General features: G+C 38.5%; 2 protein-coding genes across 3 annotated transcripts in view; both read left to right on the top strand.

Annotated features, from left to right (window-relative positions):
- styxl1 (serine/threonine/tyrosine interacting-like 1) overlaps positions 1–6,646 on the top strand; it is a 9,766-nt gene extending 3,120 nt beyond the window's left edge. Inside the window, exons 3-8 of the mRNA XM_056397175.1 lie at positions 1,004–1,103; positions 1,359–1,492; positions 1,864–2,009; positions 2,111–2,214; positions 2,756–2,868; positions 3,935–6,646. Coding sequence (XP_056253150.1) covers positions 1,004–1,103; positions 1,359–1,492; positions 1,864–2,009; positions 2,111–2,214; positions 2,756–2,868; positions 3,935–4,066 — 729 coding nt within the window. The 3' untranslated portion in view covers positions 4,067–6,646. The remainder of the gene's footprint in view (positions 1–1,003; positions 1,104–1,358; positions 1,493–1,863; positions 2,010–2,110; positions 2,215–2,755; positions 2,869–3,934) is intronic.
- A 102-nt stretch (positions 6,647–6,748) lies between these two features.
- On the top strand, positions 6,749–14,272 carry LOC130182331 (ion channel TACAN-like). Of its 2 annotated transcripts, none has more exons than XM_056397174.1 (12): positions 6,749–6,917; positions 8,104–8,222; positions 8,842–8,973; positions 9,161–9,220; positions 9,310–9,405; positions 10,123–10,212; positions 10,419–10,484; positions 11,640–11,701; positions 12,064–12,156; positions 13,245–13,309; positions 13,460–13,528; positions 13,713–14,272. In XM_056397174.1, exons 1-12 carry the CDS (start codon positions 6,840–6,842, stop codon positions 13,824–13,826), a joined length of 1,044 nt encoding a protein of 347 aa, XP_056253149.1. In that variant the 5' UTR covers positions 6,749–6,839; the 3' UTR covers positions 13,827–14,272. The 2 variants fall into 2 exon arrangements, with proteins under 2 accessions (XP_056253149.1, XP_056253148.1); XM_056397173.1 differs by having other exon boundaries at positions 12,061–12,156.
- Positions 14,273–14,995: the final 723 nt, after the last annotated feature.

Here is a 14,995-nt window from a genome sequence, read left to right as displayed (position 1 = left end):
GTTGCTAAGCAGCACATAAATATTTTCCCGACCTGCACAGTGCACACTAGCTAGCCACTTTGTTTACACGTTACCTCAGGAGTGCGCTGAAGTATCCAGGCTTCGTCCCTTCATCCTCTTCTAACGATCATACATCATTTAATTCAAATGTTGTTTCTGAAATATATTCATCTTTGCAAAGTTTGCTATAATCTAAGATAGATAACGACTGTGAATGTAACACTAATTAACGGTTGATGGAACACCGGTGAGGCGGAGTGATACATGTAGTTAAGAGTCCCAGTGCTGTTGTACTCTAGGTCAGCACTCGTGGAATGCCTCTCGTCCAGTCAAATTACTTGGTAGGAACTAACTGTTTTTAAAAAATTAAATAAATAAAAAGCTGAAAGGAAATATTTCATTTATTTAGCATAACTACTTGGAAGTAAATTGACATAGACTGTACGTGCCGTTTTGGGTTGTTCTGAGTTATTTTGAGAGACCCCCCCTCTCAAATTGGGAAGTGTCTCAATGATTTCTGTCTTCATTTGGAAGAGATTAGGAACTCTACATCTGACTCAGGTTGTGATTTTGTTAAGATTTAGGGTTATTTATTGATTACATTAAAAAGAACGGACTCAGCTGCAATGTATGTTGATTTATATGCCACTATTGAGAGTGGCTTAATGTAGCCTACTGTTCATTTGAACTACCTTCTAAATCACACACTCTACATCCCTCGACTTTGACTTGGTGCAAATGGTAATGAAATGTTAAGACTGTATCTGTTCCCACAAGAAATGGAGTAGCTAAAATTAGTAGTTTAGTAGAGTAGTTTTGCTCTTGAAAGGTGTGATATTTAAGGAAAGGGATACACTTCCCGCTTTTATTTGTGGTTAGAGGATGTAAGTTTAAGAAATGAAAAGACAAGCCTTGCATAACAGCTTAGTTTCTTAGTTCCCTAATCTTTTCTCGGATTATTTTGTGCTTCAAATATCAAAACTTTCCCGGTGACTCTTTCCAGGATTCAGAAGGCAAATTCCTCCTGCCAGTGGCTGTGGAGGTTGACAGTATGCAGCACGTGGTGGTCTATGATAGCAATGCCAGCTGTTTGCAGGAGCAAGGTACGGTGCCACACTGGAAATGTTCCACCAAAGCATCTCTGAGAGTATTGAAAATGATGATTTACCAGTCCACTAATGGGCAACATAATGGTGTGTAGCTAAGGCCAAAGATTCTTGTTTTATTCTGTATGTAACAAAGTACTTTCTGTATTTACACAGTTTTCCTGCTCTGAAAACCTAGTTCCCAAATGCAAACGCTCCCATTCAATATCGACACACTGATGTTTATCACTTGGGTTCTGACTGTGATTGCAGGCAGAGCAGTTGAATGTGCCCAGGTGCTGGCTAAAGCTAGCCTGTATCCAGTCCACATTGTGAGAGGAGGCTTTCAGAGGTTCTCAGCGCTCTACCCTTTCTTAAGGACTGAGAAAATTATGTACACCATCACAGTAAGACAGACACAGCTGACCTGGAGCGTCATACACTCATAATTAAGTCTGTGCTGGCTCATGTCAATCATCCAGGTGGTACAAAATCAGGTAATAAATTAGAATCTGCCATCACTGATATAAACTCTAGGGGTACAACTTCTCACAATACATTTGTCTGTGCAAATATTCAATTAATAAAATCATCAAGTAACACACAGTTTAAGATGAGATTTTGAGAGCCCCAGGACACTCGTCCATTTTTCCAGGTTAGTAGGCCAGCCGCACTTATGAATCCCAATCAATATGTAATTATCTTTTTCCCTTAAAATATCAGACGATTCAAACTGCTGCAGATAAATACAGTTTAATATATTTCTGGGTTGTCTCAGGAGCTGGAAAACCTGAAGACTTATCCAGTGGAGGTCATAGCAGGACTGCTGTATATGGGTGACCAGAAACAAGGCACAGACTCCAGTATCCTCAAAGACCTGAAAATCAAGGCTGTCATCAGCATCTCACTGAGTGACACTCTGGAGTAAGGCAGGACTGAACATTTAAAATATAATTAGAGAAAATTCTGGATGTCATGTGTCTTTACTGTTGAGTTTGTTCTGAATTTCCTTTGGATTTGTTCAGATCTAGGTCAATAAAATGGAGCCAGACCATCCTCAGCATCCCTGTTGCTGACTCAGTGGAGTCTGATTTGTATTCAAATTTTGAAAGGATTTGTAGTTTTATTGGTAAGTCACGCTATGCTTTACTAAATAAGCTGTTTTAAATCCTTGCAAAAGTTTGTAGTGTCATGTTCCCATGAGAACTGCAAAACTGTCATGGGGCTTTCTGCACATCACTGTTAACTGCAGTTGTCAAGAATACAAATATAAATGTAAAATGCAGAAGGGTGTAACACCTACATGTATATGCTTAATTTCCAAGATCTCACACAATGTGATATTAACTGTACATCATTCACAAAATTCTGATATTCCATTCATTTAAATATGAAGATAATAAAGCTTACAAGATTGCATGATTTATTTATTTTAAAGTGCATTAAGGAATCTGTTGAATCTGTGCCTGTTTACTCAAAAACTTACAGGTCAGAGGTCATTTGGGGGTTTTATGTACAAGTTTTATTGATGAAATGGTTTAATACATATTAAGATCCTTTTTTTTTGTTGTTAAATTTGCCATTAATATTGCTGGTGTTATGTGGATTGGTTTGGTTTAGAGGTTTTTTGTTCATTGAAATAATCTCTGTAATCTATCTTCTGTTTTCAGGGTCACACATCAACATGGGCTCTCGTGTCCTGATAGTTTCCAGGCAGGGCAGAAGCCGCTGCAGTGCTCTGACCATTGCTTTTCTCATGCACCACCTCAAATACACACTGGAGGTAAGTGTGGTTCATTCGGTTTTGGTTTCAGTGTGTGCAGAATGCAGTAACAGTATGTGCCATACAATGTGATCTCTAGATGATAATAAGTAATAAGTAAGCAGATGTAGCTCTGCTGAAAGTCTCAACTCTTAAGATGATGATTTTGTTCCAAACTGGAATAAGAGCCAGAAAATGAGTTTTCAAAGCCCTGGACATGCAATTGTTCAGTATCTTGTTAGTATAAGTATAAAAAAAAGACAATTTGTGGTTTAAGGGGGATTTACATGTTGTATCTGTTTCTTGACGAACAGTTTATCCGTCCATCCAGAACTTCTGTGCACTGTGCTCAGCTACAGTACACTTTGGCAGATATGTTCAGTGAGCACATGTTTAGCTATAAGTCTGTGGTGGTACCAAACCTGGCAACCTGTGATGCTGCACACTGTCACTCTGTCCAGCAACTGTTCACCAAGAAATGGTTACAGAACCAAACCAAAAACCACCAGTTGTCATTTTTAGGCTTGTGTTAAACAAAGAAGATACAGTGTGTTGATAAATACGCTTTAGAGGTGTTGGAGCAGTGTTGAATTTTGGACAGGTCGCAGCTAGTCGTTTCCCCCTGCTTCCAGTCTTTATGCTAAGCTAGGCTAACCATGCCGTGACTCCAGCTCTGTCCTTTCGCTTTCTTGCCGACAGTTTGATGAGTTACTGTGACCCTCCTATTGTGAGCTACAAGCAGATAAGTTAACTGTATTTGCTTTTATACTTTTATGATTGTAATGAAAGCTAGGCAATTAGCGCAGCTTAGCATAAAGATACTGTATTTTATCTGTTTCATTTGTAGAAAATCATAAACTTAAAAGCGTCAAGTTGTGATTTTAATGTTGGCTCCACCTACATATTTTGCATTTCGTGGTATCAATCTTCTCACCTGAATCTCAGAAAGAGAGAGTGAATATACATTTCCCAAACTATCAAACTACTCTTTAAACACAGACAAGAGGCTGACTTGGATCATGGAGAGAAAGCATGTGAATATTATTACATTTAGAGTAGATAATGCTGTTGTTTTGACTCTCTTCAGGAGGCCTGGAAGTACATGCTCAAATGTAAACCCACCATGAGGCCAAACACCGGGTTTCTACAGCAGCTTTCAGAATGGGAGCTTCACACCATGGGAACAAAAGTCACCGATATGTCTGAACCGCATTTTTAACAAAGGAATGTGACTAGTTCATATTCAGTAAAGAAAACGGATTTCAGTCGCATTGCATCATCATTATTATTATTATTATTATTATTATTATTATTATTATTATTCCAGGGACATCTCTTCTGTTGTTCCATTAAGAGACTTATTCTTAAAACATAGGCTGCAGCTCTACAAGACTGAGTGAATTTCAAGATTACATATGCAGCCTTGTTACATCTCGACAATCAAGCACATATTGTTTTAGATTTTTTTTTTCCTGGTAATACTTTAGAATGCAGCCTGGGATTTAGAGTGTAATTTTCTTGTATGAATTAGGTACCAATAAAATAGTTACCATGGTTACGACTATGGGGAACAAAGAAGTAACAACTGGGCATTTTAGAGGAAAGGAGAAATAAATTAGACTAAGTACTTTTGTAAATACTGTGTGCTGAGTGCCTACAGGGGATAGTACTGGAGACATATGGTGTAAACCTCGTTCATACTATGTAATTAAAGAGTAAAAAGGGGAGAACAGCTATATTAAAGTGCACATTTCACTCATTAATAAACATTATTGCAGTGTGTGGGAGAAAACAATATAATAAAGGCTACCTCAGTTACACCAACCCTACTGGGATTTATTATCCTTTCTCCCACTTAACTGTATGATCTTTAATAAAGAGAAATGGGTCTATATTTTGAAAAAATTCTCCTGGCAGGCATGATGGTTCTGCAATGAAGGTGTGCTGCAGTAGAAAACAAGCACACCTTTCTCAAGTGCACAGCTATGAAGGGTTTTACTGTCATCTGAGAGGGAAGAATATTATGAAGTATATGTGATGGTGTAACATACAGAATTATTTTAATTCATGATATGGTATGAATACGACATGTGGTCTGTTCACCACTTTTACCTCTTTAATCACAGAACATGGATGTTAAAACCATTTCCCCAAATTTAAGTTCTGTTTACTTATGATATCATTTCAAAAACTCTGCAAGGATGAACTGTGTACAGAATGCGAGGAGACAAAAAGAAACGGACAAAGAAAGTGACAGTGTCACCTAGTGCTTTCTATACTTATATCCTTGTGTACTCTTTTGCATTCACAAAACCTCCAAGCCTCATACAGTCCTAAATGTCATTTTGTGCTTGAGTCCATACATGGGTCTATGAGAGGTGCTAACAATACTGGAGATGACAGTTCCCCCCTGTCTACAGAGTTACACAACATCAGCTCTAAAAATATAGGCCACATGCAGATAGTGAGTAATTTATCGCCCTGAAAGTCACCTTGCAGGTGACATAGTGCCCTCCATGTAGAAACCGAACAAACAACATGAGTCATTCAAATGGTTGTTCCTGTTATAGATGGCTGAGCTCAGGGCCATAAATCTGGGGTTAAACTCGGCGAATGAGGCTGAATTCATAGGAGCGGTAGTGCTGCCTACCAGGCCGAACTCAGGGAAACAACTTATAGACATTCAAACGAGATCACTGACGGGACGTCTGATTGGACCACGCAGCTGCAAATTAGCATGTCCAGTGAGCACGACGCACGCGGTTTTGTAAAAGGTACCATCGTTAGCGTTGATACAACCGGAAACTTTACGTGGCCTCAAAAATAAAAGCTCAAAGATTGCCATTCTTAAAATGTTTTAGACTGGAACTTTATTCAATTTCAGATATATACAAATATACAGATTAAAAGAATTAGTAAAGTAAAATTATCTGTAGGACCTGGTCAAGGTGCTGCATGCTCATCTACAGTACTGAAAAAAGAAAAATATATAAATACATTTATAACAACATATCAAATTAAAATAAAGTAAACATGGATTTACATAATCTGACTGTATAATCAATCATAAAGTCACGTGGTTTGTCTAGAATTGATTTATTTCAGAATACCTCACTGAGAAAAGGGAAACAAATTAAAAGACTTGAAAAGGTAAAATTTTATTTACTTTATTCTTTTCTATTTTTTCAGTGTCTCTTTAAATAAGAATGGGAATAAACATAAGTAGCACTACAATTAAAAATAGAGTAGTTTTAGTCTATGACTTGTATTTGAACATTTCATAGGATGTTACACCACTTTTTGGCATTTATCAGAGGTGCAAACTAATAATGAGAATAAATCTGCTATTTATTAGATTTGCAATATCTGTGTCCACTTGTCAGTGTCATATTAGATTCTCATTATTATATGAATTCTCTGATGTACTTCAACCATCATCAGCAGAATGTCTTGCTGCAGAATTTTGTTCCTATTTCAACCAATTTCCTATTATTTATCCCTATTTATAAAATGATGCATTATAAACACGTTAGATTGTTTCCCTTGTTAATTATTCCTGTAGATTTGAAGATTTTACATAAATAAATTACACAAAAAAATATATAAGCAGTGAGGATTTTTTAATTATACAATATAGCAGATGTAGGGTCTATTTATCTTATGGGCTATTCCTCTACGCTTTCAGTCATTGTGATCACTTGAGAATTGCTTTAAAAAGTAACTTGATAAATATTATTGCTCACACTCAGCCTATAACTTCTTTTTTTTTTTTTTTTTTTAACAGCTGTCTCTGAGAGTGATTCTTATAAGTTTGATAAATACCCAACTGTGGGCACCAAAATACTCACTGAGGCTTTTATTCTGAAGACCCTGATAGGAAGTTACTCTCGCTTTCTGGCGTAGCTCTGACACTGACAGCGGTGCAACTGTTGCACACAGCGGATCTTAAGTGTTGCCCAACTCCTGGAGGTCTGCTGATGTCAGGCTAGAAAATGTTGTTCAGTCCGACGGATTTCAGTGAATGTTTACGCGAGTGGGATGATTTAGAGAAGGGCTACCAGCAAATTCAGGTAAGTTTAACAGCGTGTCGAGCTGCGGTTTTACCTATGGAAGTGTGCTCCTGCCCGTGTTTAGCTAACAGTCTGGAGTGGGTGGGCACTCAGGCGACAGTGGGATCCGCCCTCAGCAGCTAAAGATAATTGTACTGTTGCAGCCAAGAGAAAAACAAAAAGTAAGGGAAAGGTAGAGTCGATTTCAATGTGAATCAATGCCACTCAACCGAAAGAGCACATCATCCTTTGTGTTGGTATTTAACGGCTTAAACCAGGACTCTATGATACACATACAGGAATTAAACCGGATTATATGTGGAAATGTGGCGTGCTGTAATTTAACTGCTACTCTAAAGATGCCACTGAAGGGGAAATGTTTGTCTCTACTGATGCAATGATGTTGCAGAAAAATCTTGGCCCCCGCACATAGTCAGCCTCACCTGTATAAATAACCACATCAACAGGTAAACCCATGTGTTTATCTTGTCTATCAGGGTTATCATCAGTAATGAAGTGTTTATGATGCATTCAAGAAAGTCCCCACAGTCTGAAATCTCGGAATGTTTTAGCTCTGTTTTATCAACACACTGTCATCACTGTTTGAAACTTTCACCATAACATTATTTTTGTCACAGTTTTTAGGTCTTCATTATTCCCCTCGCATTAGACAAAGGTTGGAGAGGGATTACTGTCACTGTATTTCACAATAAAAGACAAACTGAAAAAGACTTGAATCCACTTCTTGTGGACGATCACGATTAAACACAGCTAACTGTGCAGCACACTGAGTGAAAGTCATTGAAAGTCACATGCTTAGTGGGAAATAAAAAGCCTCTGTTTAAATATACCAAAGCCGTCACACCTCTAAAAATGTAAACAGACAAATAATTAACATACAGTGACACAATTTAATCGGGAAAGTATCATTAAAGTTAAAGTAATGACAGAAGACAAACAATAACTCTTCATTGAAGAACCACTCTGGTATTTTTTGCACATTTAAGCCCATTAAAAAATAAATCTTGGATTATTTACATGACAGCCCTTTTCCAAACTGTACTGCAGCCTTAAAAGATAAATGTGAACCTGTTGGACATTATTATTCACTGGAATTCTTTTTTGTTAATTAATGAAAAATTAAACTTTGGCACTGCAAAACACAACTTTATATATTCCTCTGGAAAACTTTTTTTTCCTCTTTCAGGACACCCATCGTCTATATAAACAGAAACTTGAAGAAGTGGCCAAACTGCAGGACAGCTGCTCTGGTGCCATCGCACGTCAGAGGAAGAGACTGAAAGATCTCACTGCATCGCTAGAGCAGTAAGTGTTGATCAGGAACACTCATTAACGTCTTCAGCTAATTCAAAAAAGAGCAGCCCACATTTTGGCTAGGAACTGCAGTTCAGTCATATTTCACTCACCACAGAGACTCCGAGGTCTTGCGTAAACGCCATTGGCAGCGTTTATGTGGAAGGATGGGATTTGATAACATTTCATAAAATTCAAAACCTTTGGATTCCCCTTCCCTAAGGGCTGAAATAACTACGTCTCAAAGATGTCTTTGACCTTTTACTGAAGGTAGAATCAAAACAGTTTTTAGGAGCAACCTAACTGATATTCACAATCTGTACTGACGGCGTGAAAATGAGATGAGCAGCGCCGTATATGAAATGCTAATTGGATGTTTTAAGTTCTTTAAAGGGTTCAGTGTGTAAAAACTGGCCAACTGTTGAATTTATACTCCAGACAAATAGGGGGCAGCATATTACCAGAAAAGAGTGTTGAAATGATCAGATTAAAGTGTCGATATGATACCAATCAAAGTTAGTCTGGGAGACTGCTTTAGGGCAGTGACAGTGGCCGCCGTGCTGGGCACTGGGTAAAATTGCAAGGAAATAAATCAACAAGTGTTTGCGTCACGATGTGTTTCCATTATTAGATGCAAAAACAAACATCCAACACCCAAGCTAAGTCCAGACGATGTGGATGCCATCGCTGAAATCGAAGACTCCATCAGAGACAGAGCTAATGCTTTCACCGAGATGGAAGCTTTTCTACCAAAGAAGAACGGGTTTGATTCTGTCATATGATTTCATTCTGTGAAGAGTTTCATGATAAACTGTCAGTATGTTGGTTTTTTTTGTTTCCACTTCAAACATGGAAAAACACACTGGCATAGTAAATACATCTCAAAAACAAAATGATTCTAATGTTAAAGATGTTAGCATTGTGACTGACTGCCACCTTTTCCCGTTTAGGTTATACCTCACTCTTGTTTTAGGAAACGTCAACGTAACACTCCTCAACAAACAGTCCAAGTAAGTCACACCGATGTTAATTTTCCTCTTTCAAAGTGCGGCCATGTCACCGTCACATTGATATTGTCTCTCTCCGCTCCACCCAACAGATTTGCCTACAAAGACGAATATGAGAAATTTAAGCTGGTCCTCACCGTCATCCTCTTCGTGTTCTCCTTCACCTGTCGCTTTTTGTTCAGCTACAGGTGAGATTTCCAAATGCCTCGTCTGTGTTTGCGGAGCTTGTCTGAGTGACCGCCTCCCTGTGACTAAATGGAACTATTCTCAGCCCTGGATTGATACACGTTTGGGGCTATATTTACAACAGCAGGACAGTGTTAGCGGGATCGGCTGAAAATAAACTACAGTGCCCATGTTTATTGTGATGAAGGAGAATGTCGCTCAGTCAGAGACGTTACAAGGAAGGAAGGAGACAAACCACTTGAAGACTCCTGACTAAGGCTAAGCACCAAAGATGGCAGCTGCATGACACGTGTCCTTGCTCTTCCCCTGAAACAGCCAATCATCTTCTTTATAACAGCTGACATCAAGCCGAACATGTTGCACTGACGCACGTGCACAGTTGAGGTTTATATCAGTTGATGTTGTGAAACCTTGTACATGAAAATCCAATAACAATATACTGGCCAATGTTTTCATATATATATATATATATATATAATATATAAAAAAAAATACATTACAAATACAAAACTTTTTGATAGTCAATCCTTACATTTGGTTACTTGGTTATTATGAACAAGATTTGTGGCAGATCAGATCCAGACAGAGGACTCGTGCGTCCCCTTGTATGACTGGTGTAAACTGAGAAGAATGAAGGAGTGTGTTGAATTATTTCTATTACATATTTGAATTTGGTCGTGGTTTACTTCATTATGTGTCTTTTTTTTTTTTTCTCTCAGAGCCCTTGATGCCCTTTTCAACTTCCTGTTGGTGTGGTACTATTGCACACTCACTATCCGGGAGAGTATCCTCATCACCAACGGCTCAAGGTCTGTTACAAATTGACTGTCTCAACTATTTTAATTATAATGATATTAGTTAAACTGGTCATAAAGAGGTTCAGAGGTCGTCGTAATATAGAGAGGCACTTCAAACCCTGAGCCTGTAACCCCATAACCTCGCCTACTGGTTTCCTGTCTGGCTGTGCTACAAACGGTTCTGTATCCTTCATTGTCAGTCGTCCATGTTGTTTCAGGATCAAGGGTTGGTGGGTTTTCCATCACTATGTGTCAACCTTCCTGTCTGGAGTCATGCTCACTTGGTGAGTGATGTTGTCCATTTTTCTTCAAAAGGAAAAGATTTACACTTTCACAACTGTACAAAAAAAAACTATAATAATATATTGACTGATCGGTGTTGAAACCTTCCCATCAGGTTGTAATATAAAAAAAAAAAAAGTTCTTGCACCAAATATAGTCTCAGTCAGTGACAGACACGTGGGATTAAAGAGTGTTGACACCAGAGTCGTGCACAAGGTCCATCAAATGGACTCACTATGTTAAGACAAGCTTTTGTCCCTCAGACCTTCACCAGGCAAAATTCACAGAGACAAACAACGCCATGCAAACACCACCATACATATAAAGGCTATAGGTTTTCACACAGCAACCCCCCCCCCCCCCCCCCCCCCCCCCCCCCAATTACAGGATACCTACACCTTCCAGTATGCAATAAATTAAAGTCAATGAGCTCTTCAAAATACAAAAGTAAACACATTATTAAGCTCTTAAAAATTTAAGCATACATAATAAATTTTCCAGTATTAGAGAAAATCACATTACAACAATAGGGCTCTGTGAGGATATTACATAAGAAAAACAATCCCATATTACACAATGTGGCTCATAATTTCTAAACAGTAGAAAAAGGAACTAAAGGCATTTTAAAAAATGGGCTAAAGAGTCGACATCAATAAACACTAATTTGAGTCAGGAGTTATCAAATCTGGAGTCACCATGTTTCACAAAAGAGCTCTCAGAAGACGTATTATCAAGAATTGTTGATTTGCATAAAGCTGAAAGGGTCACAGAGTCATCTCAAAGAATTTAGATATTCATCAGTCAGACAGACGATTTAGTTCTGCAGCTGCTCTTCCAAGAAGTGGGCATCCAACTGATATGACTCCAAAAGCACAACGCAGAATGATCAGTAACGTAACAAAGGACCTCAGAGTTACAATTAAAGGCTTAAAAAGTATCATTGGAGCTGGTTAATATCTCTGTTCCTGCTCTGGGGAGGGGAGTGAGAAGTGTTTGGCTTGGGGAGATGTTAGGTCCATTTTAACACCAAATATATATATAGACTTGGTGGCCTGGGAATAAAGAGAAATAGAAATATTTATTCAAAGTCAAATTAAAAGCATCAATTTTTGTCTTGTTTGTGCTCCATTCTAACCAGATGTTGTCTTTGTTCGCAGGCCTGAAGGCGCTCTCTACCAGATGTTTAGGAGCCAATTCCTGACATACTGTCTATACCAAAGTAAGAGATTCAAGCTGAGTCCCAATTCCACACTATTTACTTAATGTACATTATGAAATATACATAATTAGTGTAGCCAGTGTTCTTGTAACCCCATAAAATGAAGCAAAGCCGACTGGATATGAAGATAGTGTAGACTTGAATCCTCCTCGTATAATTCCATTTTAATAATCTTACTTATTTTAACACATCAGTGTGTGTGTGGATACAATTTCAGTGTAAACATTTAAAAAAAAGTCTGTTTCTCTTAGGTAGATAACACAGAACATTCTGCATGACTGATGTCTTGGCCAACAATGAAGTCATGGTTGCACTTGTGTGTTCTTGTTTTCTTCTTCTTCTCTGTTCTGTTTGCAAAGTAGGCTTTGTCCAGTTTCTCCAGTACTACTACCAGAGCGGCTGTTTGTACAGACTCAGAGCGCTGGGAGAGAGACATAACATGGACCTTACAGTTGGTGAGTCCAGTCTAAACTGCTGTCAGTCGCCAATTTCTTAGGTGTATATTTATAGTTGAATGACTGGAATAATACAAAGAGAAGCAGCTCAACAGATCTGCACATTAACAGTTGACAGCATGCAGTACAGAGCAGGACAGGACAAACGATTAACCGGCCAGGCTCACGTTATTTCCCAACTGTAGCTTGTTGCAGACGCAGTGTTTTGGCCGATATGTAACAAGAAATTGCCTCAGAAATGACAACGGTGTGTTAAAGGTCATTTAGAAAGGAGTGGTGCCGTTACGTAGTTTGTCCACCAGAGAGCAGTCACGAGTTACATGTCAGCCACAGCAGAAGCATGGCTGGAGGGCTGGCTCCGTGGGTAAGCACATCAACCCACTACTTTAGCCCAGACTGAAATATCGCAACAACTATTCGCCTGATGGTTATGAAGTTTGTTGCAGACATTCATGGTCCACAGAGGATGAATCCATCCCATCGCTTTTTTATATCACGCCATCAGCAGTTTCGCATTTGCGGTTTTGAGTGAAGTGTCTCCACAACTCTTGAGATGAATTTCCGCAAAATTTAGTACAGGTATTCATGTTCCCCTCAGGATGAATGGTAAGTCCTTTGCTGATCCCCCTGACTTTTCATTTAGCGCCATCGTCTGGTCAAAATTTAAATCTGTACAACGCTTTGGTTCATGACTAAATCATTCATCAGCCTCAGCTGTACGTTGTGTTTTGTGCTAATTACTAAATGTCAGCACACTAATGCACTAAGATGGAGAACATGGTAAATATTATACCTGCCTTGTTATTGTAAGCACGTTTGCATTCAGCTCAAGGTCCTACTGTGTCTAAGTACATGAGGCTGTAGACTCAGCACATATTGGTCACTATTTTTGTATTTTTTAGTCTTGAGGATCGTTATCAAAAATATTTATTTTATGCATCTATTTTACTTCATGCTTTCTGTCTGTCATGTCTATGTGTTTCACTCTTGTATGAATTGTAGTAAGGCAGGAGGAATATCCTGGAGTGTAATGATAATGACAGATGGAGTTAATCTCAGCTCACTGACTCTTCTCTCCTGGTCTTCAGAGGGTTTCCAGTCCTGGATGTGGAGAGGCCTGACCTTCCTCCTTCCTTTCCTGTTCTTTGGTCATGTGAGTATCGTGTCTCTTATCAGTGTTCACTGCTTTACTTACTTGCATTTCTATTAAAAAAATTTAAAAGATTGTAGATTTGTAAATGAGGTTGAGATTCAGATTAAAATTCTTTTTATCTTTGATTTTTGACTGTTCCTCCTCTTACAGTTCTGGCAGCTTTACAACGGTATAACACTCTTCAAGATGTTCCAGCTCCCAGAGTGTAAAGAGTGGCAGGTTTGTTAATGTACATTTAGTCATTATGTGCAACATTCAGTTAGATGGCTCATTTTACGTTATGTGCAGTAAACAGATACAGACAGTCGCTTGTGTGATACCATACTTCCTGTATTTAAATTTCTGCGAGTCTCTGACTGAGCTATTTATTGATGTATTTGTTCATCATCTTCCTGTGGCGTAGGTTGTGATGTGCGGCTGCTCTTACATGGTGCTCTTCATGGGAAACTTCTTCACCACGCTGGGAGTGGTTTACCAGAAATACATAAACAACCAGGACAAGTCCAAGACCTTATAAAGACTGGAATAATGTGTTTATGGAACAGTTACCATAGCTCTAATATTCTCTTTAGAGCTCTCTGTCAATGTTACTTTTGTTGTCCTTGTGGACCATTTACATGCACTGCTACTTTTATCAACGTCCTTTTCATCTCAAGTTCTTTTGATTTCTTATTTTTTGGTAAATGATGTGTGTTTAGGCCAAAGACATTAAACACAGTGATTGGCCAAAAAAAAACCCAAACAACTGTGGCAGGTTCTTACTAAGTAATAGTGTGAGGTTGTTTCAGTAGGATTGTCTGTTTTGGTCAGAGTTTTACAATTCTGATAAGGAAGTGTTACTGAATAAACATATAATGTTATTTGCGTTATATTTATTTAGGGAAATCTACAGTTTGTTGCTCAGCAGCTGCTCCGTGTTTTAGCCTTTCAGAAAGTGCTCAATAAAACACTCCTTCAAATCCCCGCTTGTTCTTGTGTTCTCTGTTACAGAAGGTAACTTCAGGTTACAGGTGGAAACTGTATTTATCATGGGTGAATATATTTTATCTTATCACTCTGCTGCCGCTAAGATGTTCTAATACATATTATACCTACCTGTAATGTGTGTGTTTTTTGTTTTTTTAAATCTATGTGGGGGAACAAAAGACATTTAAATGATGGGTTCACAGTTTTTCAAACCTCTCTTTAAACAATGATCAGTCCCATCCTTGATGATGATTCCAATAAATGTGATTGTGGACAAAATCTACAAACCTTGCTCCTTGCAAACATGTACTCTAAAGTGTATTTGAAGCACTCTGTGCATTACTGCATTACATCCAAATGGCCACAAGGTGAAAGCATTGAATTGTAGCGGCTGACAGGGAACACTACCCAGATCCTGTCTATGCAAATAAACTGAGTAGATTTCATCCATCAAAACTACACATCTTTTTTGTTTTTGGATAAAAACCATCACTCTTCTCTTTATTTAAAGTCCTGTTTTACAGGGAATGTGGGATTCATTTTTCCAGATGGGTTACGTCTCTTGAGGGTGATACCAGTCTGGTGCTGCAGGACTCTGAGTGATGAGGAGGTGTTTAAATATAGTGATTATTATTCACGTGAATGTTACTAATCAGTGAATGACTCAGAATAATTGGCGTACTTATCAGGCCACAGTGGGAAGACTCAGGACTCTGGAGT

This window comes from Seriola aureovittata, chromosome 15, assembly GCF_021018895.1.
Source record: "Seriola aureovittata isolate HTS-2021-v1 ecotype China chromosome 15, ASM2101889v1, whole genome shotgun sequence".
In the NCBI taxonomy this organism is placed as follows: domain Eukaryota; kingdom Metazoa; phylum Chordata; class Actinopteri; order Carangiformes; family Carangidae; genus Seriola; species Seriola aureovittata.
The sequence above is the reverse complement of the archived record's forward strand: the minus strand, read 5'-3'. Positions and strand labels throughout refer to the sequence as shown.

What these genes read in the sequence shown, in the direction of transcription:
- LOC130182331 (XM_056397173.1), top strand. Translation starts at nt 6,840, where the DNA reads ATGTTGTTCAGTCCGACGGATTTCAGTGAATGTTTACGCGAGTGGGAT. An exon ending in TTTCTACCAAAGAAGAACGG is followed by an intron (nt 8,974 to 9,160) that starts GTTTGATTCTGT and finishes TTTCCCGTTTAG; the next exon opens with GTTATACCTCACTCTTGTTT. An exon ending in CTCCTCAACAAACAGTCCAA is followed by an intron (nt 9,221 to 9,309) that starts GTAAGTCACACC and finishes TCCACCCAACAG; the next exon opens with ATTTGCCTACAAAGACGAAT.